Source organism: Ranitomeya imitator, chromosome 1, assembly GCF_032444005.1.
Source record: "Ranitomeya imitator isolate aRanImi1 chromosome 1, aRanImi1.pri, whole genome shotgun sequence".
Classification (NCBI taxonomy): domain Eukaryota; kingdom Metazoa; phylum Chordata; class Amphibia; order Anura; family Dendrobatidae; genus Ranitomeya; species Ranitomeya imitator.
Genome location: NC_091282.1, coordinates 902,671,071 through 902,686,739, shown reverse-complemented (window position 1 = coordinate 902,686,739; position 15,669 = coordinate 902,671,071). Strand labels below are relative to the sequence as shown.

Below are 15,669 nucleotides of genomic sequence, written 5' to 3'. Positions count from 1 at the left end.
CAATTACATCGATAACAGATTTATATCGAGATTTTATGTTCTGCTGCTGTAACACACTAAAAGACGCTTTTTATTGCAAAAAATAGTTTTTGCATCACCACATTTTGAGAGCTGCTATTTTTCAAAGTTTTGGCCCACAGAGTCATGTGAAGGCTTGTTTTTGAGTTGACGTTTTTCTTGGTACCATTTGCAAGCACATGACATTTTTTTTTGATCGCTTTCTAATCCGATTTTTGGGAGGCAGGAATTAATTTTTTTGGGGGGTTTATACCGTTCCGTGTGTGGAAAAATTGATAAGGCAGTTTTATTCTTCGAGTCAGTACGATTACAGAGAAACCTCATTTATATTGTTTCTATATGTTTGGCCCTTTTACACAATAAAAACTATTTTATAGAAAAAATAATTATTTTTGCATCGCTTTATTCTGAGATCTATCACTTTTTGTTTTTACGCTGATGGAGCTGTATGGCGGTTTGTTTTTGCAGGACAAGATGACGTTGTCATTGGTGCAATTTATATCCGCCTTCTTGATCGCGCTGTATTCCACTTTTTGTTTAGCAGTATGATGATAAAGCATTGTTTTTTGTCTTGTTTTTTATTTTATTTTTTTAAGGTGTTCATTAAAGGGTTTAACTAGTGGGACAGTTTTATAGGTCGGGTCGTTGTTTATATATTTTTTCATGCAAATCAACTTTTTGTTTATATTTTTTCATACAAATATTAATTTGCATGAAATCTTTTGATTTTTCTATTATATTTGATTTTTTTTTAAATATTTTTTATTACTTTGTCCCACTATGGGACTATCATTTTTTGCAGGCTGATCATATCTACAGCATGGGGATACAGCAGTTGAAGATTTTGGAGTGTGTCTTTGGGAATTCATAAAATGTATCCAAAAGACCATTTCAGGAGTTAGACAATGATGTTGGACGATTAAGTCTTACCTTTCTTATTCATTCCAAATTGGTTTGATGTCAGGGATCTGTGGGGGCCACTTGAGTTTCTCTAGACAAAGTCATCAGACCATGTCATAGATTTTGCTTTGAGTCACAGTCATATGGGAAAAAGAAAAAACTTTCTTCAAACTGTTGCCACAAAGTTCGAAGTGAAAATTGTTTAACATGTGTACTGTGGTGTTAGTATTACTAATTTGAAGAAGGCATTATGTGCTTGGCCATTCACCAAACTAAGATTAATCAATTAGAAACTTAATTCCTCCAGATAATTTATATTCACTGTTCAGGAGCTTGGCCCACATTGTGCATTAACTATATGAGATATCCTTACATAGGGTTCTATGGTGTATATACTGATGGAGCACTAATAGACCTGTGATAAAGCAAGTACCAAGTCTAAATTCACTTTGAGTCTTGTCAAGAAACAAATAATGTACATAGAAACATAAAAGTTTAATACTATTATGCACTATTTAATATTCTTTCTTTATTTTCTTAGCTTTCAAACCTAAAGAAACCTTATGTGCATTGCCATGATGATATCTGCAAGAAGCTTTCTTATGTATCTATTGGATTGTACATCCCTAGGATGGGTAAATATGTGTGGTACAAGCTAAAATCCACAAAAGAACTAGAACTTTTCATCAATTCTAAGTTGCTTGTAGACCACCACATACAGTTTCCAAATAATGGATTTTGTTTAATTCAGTGTACAAGCACACTGGGAATCCGTGTTTCACAACTCCTCATCTTACCACCTGTTCTACATACAAGACGGCATCTGAAAGATATGCATAGTAATACTTCATTATTAAATATTAATGTTTTATTAATAGATTCAGTTTCCAGGCATCATTTTTATAGGTCTTTGCCAAGGACCATCAAAGAATTCAGACACTTGAATGAAGAATTTTTTACAAGCGGTCACGTATTTGATTATGAGCTTCTTCAGGGGATTAAGAGCAGAACGTTTGAGTCCCTTCAAGCACTTTTTGGAGGTGGCAAAAATTTGTTCCCTTTGGTTAACACTTTTGAACAGACTCATTATATTGTCGATATCAATGAAACCTTTGGAAAATTCAGAGCCTTTGGCTATGAGACTCTGTATGTTGAAGATATGTGCTGGCTTGATGAATGGGGTCTTGTTAAAGAACAAGGGGCAATAAATCTATCAGCCCCTTTTCAGGTGCGAGTAAAGCTATTTAATGAAGCTATTGATAGGGCTGGAATAGACCACATAGATGTTACCTATAGCAGCTGTTTAATTCTTAAGGCGAACAGAGTGAAGAATCCATTTCATGGTCCGGCTTCTATCTGCTACAATGGAATCCACCATCACACCTATCTTCTACAGTACATGGAGTATTTTATAAGGCAATTCTCAAGTATACGTAGGCCAACATTCACCTTTATGATCCTAGACACAGGACATGAGGACACCGGACTTAGAATAAAGCAAGTTGACAAAGATCTAGCCAGACACGTCTCCTTTTTGGCACATCAGGAAAACACAATATCATTCATTCTTTCTGATCACGGTAATACATATGGCCATTTTCTTTCAGCCTCTCCAGAATTTCATGTGGAAATATTCCACCCTTCACTTTTTGTGATTGTTCCTGATAGTGCATCCAGAATCTTTGGAGATGCAAAAATGAAGGCACTGCACATAAATCAGAAGAGACTGGTCAGCCTTCTTGATGTACATTACACTTTTTTGGGCCTTCTCTCCACAATTGAACAGACTCGTATATATCGCCCAGGGTTCCCTGTGAACAGCGATGGTCTGCTGAGTCCTGTTTCTGCATCTACAACATGTAAAGACATGCCAAGACTCTATCCAAATCTCTGCATTTGTCAGGATTCCTACAGATTGGAAAAGAACTCTTCCTATTACGCATTATTTGCCGAATTTGCTTTAAGTTACATGAACATGAGGATTATTGAACAGAGGAGAAATAGCAGCAAATCATGTCACAGACTTACTGCCACCAGATATACTGACGTAAAAATCAGCACAGATGAAGGATCTGGTGATATTACTATTTTGATGGACCTTCACATTAAGTCACCATATAAAATAAAATTCGAAGAGGAGAGGTTCACAGTTAGCATGCTGTTTGGTTCGGCATCCCATAGAGAGGGAATACTGTTCCTAGGCTATAGCAGGTTAACGGCCTTCAGCTCATACAAGAGATGTGCAGACTCTGCTGTGGACCTTCAGTTATGCATTTGTGACACACATTCTACTTATGGAAACAGAACTATAGATAATAACGATAATGAATCTGAAACGGTGTCCTGGACTAAGACATATAAGTCAATAGTTCATAAGCCATGCCTTTTCTTGAAAACCAGAAACTATACTGAGGGTGTTGTGCTCTTTATTTACAATGCTTGTCCGCATAGAACGTACAGCATCCTATTCAACTTTTTCAGTAAAAATCTATATTCTTCTAATAAGATGCCTGTTAGACAAGTTCTGAAACCTAATATGGAAAAATTATTAGTAGTTGGCATCAGGAGAAAAAGTAATTTGCCTTGGAAGTATAAATATACTCTTAGATTTAAAGCAGTTACATTAAGAACATAAAATATTGCACAATATTGTAAAAATACTCGTAAGCTTGCGAGCCGGGCTCTCACTCCTCTTGGTATCTGTTGACTTAAGGTACCATCTCACAGTGGCACTTTGGTCGCTACGACTGCACAATCCGTGACGTTCCAGCGATATACTTACGATCTCGCTGTGTCTGACGCGCTACTGCGATCAGGGACCCCGCTGAGAATCGTACGTCGTAGCAGATCGTTTGAAACTTTCTTTCGTCGTCAAGTGTCCCGCTGTGGCGGCATGATCGCATCGTGTAGCAAAGGTGTGCACGATATTGCATACGATGTAATGGGTGGAGGAGCTTGATACGTAGGAGCGCACGATTTCAACATCGCAAATACGTCATGAAATTATCGCTCCAGCACCGTGCATTGCGAAGTGTGACCGCAGTCTACGACGCTGGAGCGTTAATAGAGTGACGCTGGAACATCACAGATCATGCCGTCGTAGCGACCAAAGTGCCACTGTGAGACGGTACCCTAGGTGTTTACTCTGTAATGTCTTTATTATCTGTACAAGTCCCTTCTAAAATGTAAAGTGCTACGGAATATGTTGGCGCTATAGAAATAAAAATGATTAATATTATAAAAAAAATAACATCTAGTATAAAAGTGAAGCTCCTTTTTAAAGGAGCAGGAAAAACTGATGTTATATTTGTTTAGTGCTTACGTGAGAGGGGGTAGGACATGACTCAAGGATTTTCCCTTTAAATGGAAACTTTCACATGTTTTAGTATGCTAAAGTAAACCACATCATGGAATAATGGCTGCAGAACTGAGTAAAATGTAGTTTTTACTTTTTAATTTCTCCTCTCCGCTGTGGAGATATTATCTTAAAGGGTTTTCTCATGAACAAAAGTTCATTTTATTCACTAGAACTTGGTATAATAAGTTCCACAATTGGATGTGATTAAAGGTACCTTCACACATAACGATATCGTTAACGATATCGTTGCTTTTTGTGACGTAGCAACGATATCGTTAAGGAAATCGTTCTGTGTGACAGCGACCAACGATCAGGCCCCTGCTGGGAGATCGTTGGTCGCTGAACAAAGTCCAGAACTTTATTTGGTCGCTGGATCTCCCGTGGACATCGCTGGATCGGCGTGTGTGACACCGATCCAGCGATGTCTTCACTGGTAACCAGGGTAAACATCGGGTAACTAAGCGCAGGGCCGCGCTTAGTAACCCGATGTTTACCCTGGTTACCATCCTAAAAGTAAAAAACAGTACATACTTACCTACCGCTGTCTGTCCCCGGCGCTGTGCTTTGCACTCCTCCTGTACTGGCTGTGAGCGTGACGTCACCGCTCTGCTTTCCGGCCGCTGTGCTCACAGCCAGTACAGGAGGAGTGCAGAGCACAGCGCCAGGGACAGACAGCGGTAGGTAAGTATGTAGTTTTTTTTTTTTTTACTTTTACTCTGGTAACCAGTGTAAACATCGGGTTACTAAGCGCGGCCCTGCGCTTAGTTACCCGATGTTTACCCTGGTTACCCGGGGACTTCGGGATCGTTGGTCGCTGGAGAGCTGTCTGTGTGACAGCTCTCCAGCGACCAAACAGCGACGCTGCAGCGATCCAGATCGTTGTCGGTATCGCTGCAGCGTCGCTTAATGTGAAGGGGCCTTAAAACAAATGTTCCTGTGCTGAGATAATCTTATAAATGTGCCCCTGCTGTGTACTGTGTAATGGCTGTGTCTGTCCAGACAGGAACATGGTCTGATCATACCACAGCTCCTGGGCAGGGGAGGATGCAAAAGATTATATAGGCAGTGGGACAGCGTAGGATCACAGCCTATTCTGTGAGGTAAAACATTGTTTTAAAAACAGTCAGGCAAATGTTTGACCTCACAAAAAGAATCGTCTGTGATCCCCTGCTGTAATGTCTGTATGCTCTTTCATTTCCTTCCCTTGCCCAGGAGCTGTGGTATGGTCAGACCACGTCCCAGCACGGTCAGACAAGTCCATTACACAGTACATAGCAGGGGCCCTTATAAGATAATCTTAGCACAGGAATATTTTTTAATCACTTCCCGGTCCCTATTTTCATTCCAAGATCTAGTGGAAAAAAATGAACTTTTGCTCATGGGAAAATCCCTTTAAGACATAAGCAGAAAGCATCATGCAAGGGAATAAAGAACATACCCCCAGAAAGTAAAAAGTACATTTTCCTCCTTTAAGACCTGAAATAACAGACAGCCATGACCTCTACACCTACTGTGTATATAACAGAGCTGAGTGATTACAAACACTTTCAGCTTTTATCTCATGGCAGTCAGTGTGGGGTGAAGTGGAGTAGAGCTGAGCTGATTGTAATTGCACACACAGCTGCAGCTCTCCTCTCAGTTACTGTATGTCTCTGCTGACCTCTCTGTTGTTATCTGATATATGGCTTTATCACAGTGTGTGTTCTTCTTTTATTTCACCGGTACTGCACTTATTAAATAGATTAAGGAATCATGCGTGTATAGTTGTGGTTACCTGGAGAAAGTTTTATATTCTGTCTGAGCTGCATTCTCAAATCAGGTTATCGGGTAATTTTCGCAATCTGAAACTCTAAATTACCATCGACAATACTAGTTTACATGCTCTATATGTATAAACCCCTATAAATGGAGTGATTCTTACTATAACTGTAATTACTGTAACTATAATTGTCTTTTTTTAAATAATTGTTAAATAAAAATCAATACTTTTTAGACACTATTTTGTGTTTGGAGGATCCTTTTTTCCTTATCGATTCTTAGTCTTTACGGTTCTCCGTGTTACAATTTAGAGCACAATAGGCATGTTATTAATAAGGAGTATCACTTTGAAACGGGTCAACCAGGACATTAATGTTCTCTTTGGACTTTCTCCTCGGATGATACATTTATCCATTTCAGAATATGAATTTTTCCTTGAATCATGTTTTTACGGATGGAAATATTTTTGGAATAAAGTTTTGAATTTTTTTAAGTGCTGGATCAATTTTCTTTTCTTTATGAACATTTTTCACTCTTGCCCGCAGACCCTATCCAGCTTGTTGGTGAACAAACTCCCTTCTATTACAGACAAATACATAAAACTTTGACTCACAAGTCCAGAGCACCTGCTGCCCTTTTTTGCACCAAAGCTTCTGTTTTCATAGATAGTTGAGACACATGTCCTTGTTCCCATGTTGAAAGTATAGTTTTTCACCGCAATTCTTCCATGAAGAACCCTTCTAGCCAGGCTCGTCTAAACAGTTGACACCCCTGATCTATAAGGCACCACAGGGCAGTGCTCATAGGTGAGCTGTTGCTTCATGTCACCCTGGCACTTTACAGAGAATTTGTGTTCCTGTTTAAATGTGCTGTGATGTGTGAGATGCTTTGCACTCGTAGGCTGCAGGCCTCTGCTCTCTCCAGGTCTTCAACTTCAGGAGCCGCTGCATATGAATCAGAGAACACCCAATTTGTTTCAACACACATAATTTTACACGACAGTTCAAGTACATCAGATTGTAACACACAGTATCAGGCACAACACTATCCCTATGTTCACTGATCATGTCAGCCCCAAGGATTCCCAGTTGAGTTCCGCAGTACACCTGGAATGCGTTACATTTTCTACACGCGGTTCCACCTCTATCTTCTTCTGTATGGAATGGGTTGAGGACGATGCTCACCATAGCACCTACATTGAGTCTTGAGTCCAGATGTTGCAGGAATGTCCACAAGAAATTCTTGTAAGGCCTTGTACCACCCAGAACAATATACACTACTTCCACTATCAGCCTAGTACATGTTGAACTTGACCTTTTGATTAAAGCTAACAAACTGTCTTCAAAAAGGAAGCAGTGTCCTTTTTACTGTCAATCTTCCCTCACATTATGGGCTAGTCCCAAATATTAACTGTATCATTCTTACCCTATTATCATCATCTACCTACAGTCACTATCTTCTCTCCTAAATTCTAATCTGTGCCTATAATTAAAGGAAACCTGTCACCCCCCCAGGCGTTTGTAACTAAAAGAGCCACCTTGTGCAGCACTAATGCTGCATTCTGACAAGGTGGCTCTTTTAGTTCGGGTCCCTGCAAACGTTGCAATAATTGCTTTTATAATTTGTCCCTCATACCTTGAAATAGACCTGGGGACACGTCTTTTCCCCCGGACAGAAACACCTCCCAGCCGTCAATCAGGGCCTCTGCGCGCCAGGCGCCATCTCCTCTTCCTTCATTATCGTCCCTGGCACCTGCGCTGTGAGTTCGAATGGCAGCGCCCAAAAAAAACTAACAGCGCAGGCGCTGGGGACGCTAATGAAGGAAGAGGAGGCGGCGCGCAGAGGCCCTGATTGATGGCTGGGAGGCATTTCTGTCCGGGGGAAAATACATGCCCCCAGGTATGAGGGACAAATTATTAAAGCGATTATTGCAGCGTTTGCAGGGACCCGAACTAGAAGAGCCACCTTGTCAGAATGCAGCATTAGTGCTGTACAAGGTGGCTCTTTTAGTTACAAACGCCTGAGGGGGGGGGTTACATGTTCTCTTCAATCTGCACTATACACTATTGACATTATGCATAACCTTTCTATTAGAATTCACATTATATCACATGACTACCTAATTAATTTCAAAACCGCAGGACATAGGTTACACTTCACATGACACTATACATACAGTTGAGATTAGAAGTTTACATGCACTATATAAAAATACACATATGCATGTTTTTCTCCATATCTGACATGAAATCAGAATAAACCTTTCCCATTTTAGGTCAATTAGGATTACCATAATTATTAATATTTGCCAAATGCCAGAATAATGAGAGAGAGAGAATGTTTTAAGGAATTTTTATTACTTACTGCAAAGTTAAAAGTTTACATACACTAAGATTATGGTAATCCTAGTTGACCTAACACAGGAAAAGTTTATTCTGATTTCATGTCAGATATTGAGAAAAACATGTGTTTCTTTTTATATAGTGTATGTAAACTTCTGGTTTCAACTGTATATATAAATATATATATATATATATATATATATATATATATATATATATATATATACGCATGACATTCACATGATGCAATTGGTGTCTTCAGAGGCAGGAGCGCGACAGTAAAGGTTACACCCTTATGTCACGGTTTCAGGTGGTACACCTGGTTCGTGGGTATACTGTGCCATGGGCCGGGCTTGCCTAGGAGTGTTTTAGCTAAGCAGCTACCAGGTTTTCACTGGCGCTCCTGATGGTGGAGTCAGGTATGAGCTGCAGATAACCGCCAGGTACCACTCTTAGGCCGTCCCCAGTACAAGATCCGGCTCAGCAAAGACCTTTTGGAAGGCCACCAGGAAGGCCTGTGGATCAATGGTCAACAGGTCCCCTTCCTCTCACAAGTTGAACCATGCTAGGGCCTCTCCTGCAAGGTGGGATATCAGGAATCCCACTTTAGTCCGAACAGAGGGAAACTGATGGCCCAATAGTTCATAGTACAAGGTGCACTGGTTCAGGAATCCATGGCACTCCTTAGTGCAGGGGTCTCAAACATGCAAGCTGCATGCAGCCCCTCAGGCAGCTTCATGCAGCCCGCAGATACTGTAGACCCCTTGGCATCCCTGCCCAGTTCAGGGGGCCGCCAACAGGAGCGTTTTATTTCAGCCGAATGTGCGTCCTTAGGTGCACATTCAGAACTACAATATGGGGACATAACTACAATATGGGGACATAACTACAATATGAGTGCACTTTTTTTTATTAAATTTAAATAGTAGTTGAAGGGGTGCTGTATAAAGTGGCTAACATAAGAAAACCCCCTGGAAAAAATGAATAAATAAAAATTTACTTTTATTAAGTAGATTAAAAAGACAGACCAAAACACAAACACATCACAAAGAACCTACAAGGGTGCACACTAGATAACTCTATTTCAACTCTGCAAGTGCTGTGATCCTGAGCAAGCAGGGAGGCCCACTCATTGGCACTTGGCACTGGCACAGGGCCCCTCATAGTACGGCGGTGTGTTTGACGGAGGATGGCGCCTCCCACTGCCAGAGACACTTTTGCGTACTATGAGGGGCCCTGTGCCAGTGATGTCGCCAACGAGTATGTCTCCCCCCACCTGATGAAGGAGCCTGCACTTTCATCTGCACCTTCTTCTTTGTCCCCGTGTAAGGTGGTATAGTGTGCTGGAAGGGGAACCTGACTTTCAGCAGGGTCAGATTCAGGCTGTGTAGAGTGCAAGGGGAATGTAGTGGTCTGGGTCAATGTACCAGCAGACACATCTAGCAGTGGCTGGGCAATGGGCAGGATGAGGAGGAAACACCGATATAGGCCCAAATAATAAAGTAGGCTAAATGCAGATCAAAATTGATAACAGGACTAAACAGGCGGCATAGCTAGGTACTGGGGTGGGCTCCCCTGCTGAGTAGCAGACAGTGGTAGTAGGTGCAAAGTATTAACTGGTCTATATGGAGGCCAGGGCCTCTGTATATTTTAACTATCATCTATAATTTCAACAAATTTGTATTGGCAGTGCCATTGAATGATTTAACAGCACAGACTACACAGTGGTGGAGCAGGGAGAGGTAAGTATTGCAAGTGGTAGAGCACTGTTCGAGCTGGGCCAGGAACACTCTCTCGTGGGCGGCGATACTGGCACAGGGCCCCTCATATTACGACGGTGTGTCTGACGTTGGTTGTGCACCACCACCATCAGAGACACTTCATTTTACTATGAGGGACCCTGTGCCAGTTCCGTCACCCAAGAGTGGGTGCACCCATCTGTCCAGGCAAACGGCACTCGCACGGGTGCTTGAGCCAGGTGGTGACCACAGCCCTGTGGGGGGGAGTCAGCCCATTTAGGGAGGTATAAAAATGGCCTATGGTGGACATTCAGCAGCTGCAAATGGCGGAATTGGAGAAGTCAGTAAGAGGAGGCCAAAAGCAAGACATTTTTCAGGCAAGCTACGTGTCAGCAGGAGGTGGGGCAAAATAATTTGAAATCCATGATTGGTTCATTTTAATGACGGTTAGATCATCAACATTCTGGGTAGCAGGGGTGGATTAAGGGTAGTCAGGGCCCCGGGCTGTTCAGACATTGTGGGCCCCCCGGTCATGTGACGGGGTCATGTGACGGGGTCATGATATACCTGAACCAGATTATTCAAGAAAAATGGACTGGCCCTACTCTACTGTAACCTATTAAATATTTGTTAAAATATGGCAATACAATTTAGGTATATTTTGATTTATTTTTCAATTTTTAAAATGACCAATATCACATACAAGGAACAAATACCACTGCACCATGACCAGACCACAAATTACAACCACAGTGATCGAATAATATCACATACAAGGAACAAATACCACCGCACCATGTCAAGACCACATATTACCACCACTTAGTGACCAAATAGCACATACAAGGGACAAATACCGCAACACCATTTCCAGACCACATATTACCACCACATAGTGACTGAATACTACAATACTGATCAGTAATAAAAAAACAAAACACAATTCTATCACCATAAGTGCCAGTATTCACAGGAGATCTGTACTTAGTATGCAGTGTCTGTGTAGAGGTAATACAGAGATCACTGGTGGTATTATACACAGGAGCTCAGTATATAATGTATAGGTAATGCAGTGATCACTGGTGACATTGTACACAGGACCTCTGTATATAGTAAAAAGTGTATAGTGTCAGTGTATAGGTAACACTGACTCACCAGTGACGTCTCTAGGTGAAGTCCTTCATCTTTCATCCAGCACAGACCGCCATCATTTCTTCCAGCCAGGACTCGTTTCTGCAGGAAATAACACAGTTATCTCAAGCTCCACTTGTAGAACGCATTACTTAATTTTTCACAACTTCTACATTACACCACATGAAGAAAAAAAGACGATATAGTGTCACTCTGCACAGTAACAGGACAGCCCCCCATTTAAAACAGTATACTCAAAAATAAAATAAATACATCACTGCAGTAATAATATCCCTTAATTAGCCCCTATGGTAATAACAATAGCCCCCATCCTGGCCCCGTGTATCTCATTGCTGGCTCCAGCCATATGTTCTCCCATCCTGCCCTCATGAGTATCCATTCTACCCCATATGATCTCGCCATCCTGCCCCATCTGTCTCCATCATATCCATCCTGCCCCATGATCCAATCTTGCCCCATGTCTTTCATTCTGCCCCGTGTCTCCAATCATGCCCCTTATCTACATTCTGCCCATGCCTCCAGTCCTGCCCCCAGTGTGTCCAGCAATCTGCCCCAGTGTGTCCAGCATATTACCCCCAGTGTGTCCAGCATATTACCCCCAGTGTGTCCAGCAATCTATCCCAGTATGTCCAGCATATTGCCCCAGTGTCCAGCAATCTGCCCCAGTGTGCCCAGCATTGCCCCCAGACAGTGTGCCCAGCATTGCCCCAGTGTGTCCAGCAATCATCTGCCCCAGTGTGTCTTCCAGCATTGCCCCCAGTGTGTCCATCAATGTGCCCCAGTGTGTCCAGCAATCTGCCCACTGTCTCCAGTATTGCCCCAGTGTGTCCAGCAATTATCTGCCCCAGTGTGTCCAGCATTGCCCCCAGTGTGTCCAGCAATCTGCCCCAGTGTGTCCAGCATTGCCCCCAGACAGTGTGTCCAGAAATCTGCCCCAGTATGTCCAGCATATTGCCCCAGTGTGTCCAGCATTGCCCCCAGACAGTGTGTCCAGCAATCTGCCCAAGTGTGTCCAGCATATTACCACCAGTGTGTCCAGCAATCTGTCCCAGTATGTCCAGCATTGCCCCCAGTGTGTCCAGCATATTACCACCAGTGTGTCCAGCAATCTGCCCCAGTATGTCCAGCATTGCCCCCAGTGTGTCCTGTCCAGCAATATGCCCCAGTATGTCCAATTGTCCAGCATTGCCCACAGTGTCTCCAGCATTGCCCCAGTGTCTCCAGCATTGCCCCAGTGTGTCCAGCAATCTTCTGCCCCAGTGTGTCCAGCAATCTGCCCCAGTGTCTCCAGCATTGCCCCAGTGTCTCCAGCATTGCCCCTGTCAGTGTGTCCAGCAATCATCTGCCCCAGTGTGTCCTCCAGCATTGCCCCCAGTGTCTCCACAAACAAAAAAAAAACGAGTTCTCCTCACCTGACCAGCGCTCCAGGCGGCGAGCTCCCTACAGCAGCGCGCACTCGCCAGCAACTGACAATGACGTCAGACGCCGGCGACGTGTGCGCTGCGCCTGCGGCCAACTTCAGCTGACAGCCTCCAATTGGCTGGCGGCTATTGTTAACCGCCACAGTGCCGGTAGGGAGACAGTGAGCAGATGAGATGGGGCCCTGTTATAAACTGGTGGTTTAGGAGCAACATCGAACGAGCTCTGAAGGAAGTGGTATCTGTACTGACCGCAGTCCCTAAGCTCAACACAACACTAGAAGTAGCCGTGGGATGCTCCTAACACTCCCTAGGCACCTCGTCACAGCCTGAGAACTAACTACCCCTAAAGATAGAAACAGGAAAACTATCTTGCCTCAGAGAAAATCCCCAAAGGATAGATAGCCCCCCTCAAGTAATGACTGTGAGTGGAGAGGGAAAAGACATACACAGAATGAAACTAGGATGAGCATAGGAGGCCAGTCTAGCTAGATAAATAGGACAGGATGGAATACTGTGCGGCCAGTATAAAGCACTACAAAAAATCCACACAGAGTTTACAAAAATCTCCACACCTGACTAAAGGTATGGAGGGTAAATCTGCTTCCCAGAGCTTCCAGCATCACAGAAATAATTCATACTGACAAGCTGGACAAACATAGAAAGCACAGAACGGATAAGTCCACAACCTGTGGACAGAAAAGAGCAAGCAAGGACTTAGCTTTGCTGAACTGGTCAGGATAACAGGGAAATCCAAAGAGATGTGAATCCAACCAGGAACCATTGACAAGTGGCACAAGGTGAAGGAAAGAGCCAGGCTAAATAGCAGAAAATACAATCAGTGGAAGCAGCTGCTGACAGCTAAATCCAAGGAGCAGCCATTCCACTTAAAACCACCGGAGGGAGCCCAAGAGCAGAACTCACAACAGTACCCCCCCCCCTTGAGGAGGGGTCACCGAACCCTCACCAGAGCCCCCAGGCCGATCAGGACGAGCCAAGTGAAAAGCACGAACCAAATCGGTGGCATGGACATCGGAGGCAACAACCCAAGAATTATCCTCCTGGCCATAACCCTTCCACTTGACAAGATACTGAAGCCTCCGCCTCGAAAAACGAGAATCCAAAATTTTCTCAACCTCATATTCCAACTCTCCCTCAACCAACACCGGGGCAGGAGGATCATCTGAGGGAACAACAGGCACCACATATCTCCGCAACAAAGATCTATGGAAAACATTATGAATGGCAAAAGAGGCTGGAAGAGCCAAACGAAAAGACACCATATTAATAATTTCAGAAATTTTATAAGGACCAATAAACCGAGGCTTAAATTTAGGGGAGAAAACCTTCATAGGAACATGACGAGAAGACAACCAAACCAAATCCCCCACACGAAGCCGGGGACCAACACACCGACGGCGGTTAGCAAAACGTTGAGCCCTTTCCTGAGACAACGTCAAATTGTCCACCACATGAGTCCAAATCTGCTGCAGCCTGTCCACCACAGAATCCACACCAGGACAATCAGAAGGCTCAACCTGCCCAGAAGAAAAAACGAGGATGAAAACCAAAATTACAAAAGAAAGGTGAAACCAAAGTAGCCGAACTAGCCCGATTATTAAGGGCAAACTCGGCCAACGGCAAGAAAGACACCCAATCATCCTGATCAGCAGACACAAAGCATCTCAAATAGGTCTCCAAGGTCTGATTAGTTCGCTCAGTTTGGCCATTAGTCTGAGGGTGAAACGCTGAAGAAAAAGACAAATCAATGCCCATCCTAGCACAAAAGGCCTGCCAAAACCTAGAGACAAACTGAGAACCTCTGTCAGACACAATATTCTCCGGAATGCCATGCAAACGAACCACATGCTGAAAAAAACAATGGAACCAAATCTGAGGAGGAAGGCAACTTAGGCAAAGGTACCAGATGGACCATTTTAGAGAACCGGTCACAAACAACCCAGATAACAGACATCTTCTGGGAAACAGGAAGATCCGAAATAAAATCCATGGAAATATGCGTCCAGGGCCTCTCAGGGACCGGCAAAGGCAAAAGCAACCCACTAGCGCGGGAACAGCAAGGCTTGGCTTGGGCGCAAGTCCCACAGGACTGCACAAAAGCACGCACATCACGCGACAAGGAAGGCCACCAAATGGACCTAGCAACCAAATCTCTGGTACCAAAAATCCCACGATGACCAGCCAACACTGAACAATGAACCTCAGAAATCACCTTACTTGTCCATCCATCAGGAACAAACAGCTTTCCCACTGGACAGCGGTCAGGCCTATCAGCCTGAAATTCCCGAAGCACCCGCCGCAAATCAGGGGAGATGGCAGAAAGAATCACCCCTTCCTTAAGAATGCCAACCAGCTCAAGGACTCCAGGAGAATCAGGCGAAAAACTCCTAGAGAGGGCATCAGCCTGAACATTCTTAGATCCCGGAAGATACGAGACCACAAAATCAAAACGGGAGAAAAACAGGGATCATCGAGCCTGTCTAGGATTCAGCCGCTTGGCCGACTCGAGGTAAATCAGATTCTTATGATCAGTCAAGACCACAACACGGTGCTTAGCTCCCTCAAGCCAATGTCGCCACTCCTCAAACGCCCACTTCATAGCCAACAACTCCCGATTGCCGACATCATAATTGCATTCCGCAGGTGAAAACTTTCTGGAAAAAAAAGCACACGGTTTCATCAAAGAACCATCAGAATCCCTCTGAGACAAAACGGCCCCTGCCCCAATCTCAGAAGCGTCAACCTCAACCTGAAAAGGAAGAGAAACATCCGGCTGACGCAACACAGGGGTAGAAGTAAATCGGCGTTTAAGCTCCCGAAAGGCCTCAACAGCCGCAGAGGACCAATTCGTCACATCAGCGCCTTTCTTCGTCAAATCAGTAAGGGGCTTAACCACACTGGAAAAGTTGGCAATGAAACGGCGATAGAAATTAGCAAAGCCCAAAAATTTTTGAAGGCTCTTC

The 15,669-nt window shown here is 43.6% G+C and overlaps 1 protein-coding gene across 1 annotated transcript in view; it reads left to right on the top strand.

Annotated features, from left to right (window-relative positions):
• LOC138658203 (uncharacterized) overlaps nt 1–4,670 on the top strand; it is a 74,595-nt gene extending 69,925 nt beyond the window's left edge. The window contains exon 4 of the mRNA XM_069745715.1: nt 1,460–4,670. Within this exon, the coding sequence (XP_069601816.1) occupies nt 1,460–3,553 (2,094 nt within the window). The 3' untranslated portion in view covers nt 3,554–4,670. The remainder of the gene's footprint in view (nt 1–1,459) is intronic.
• Nucleotides 4,671–15,669: the final 10,999 nt, after the last annotated feature.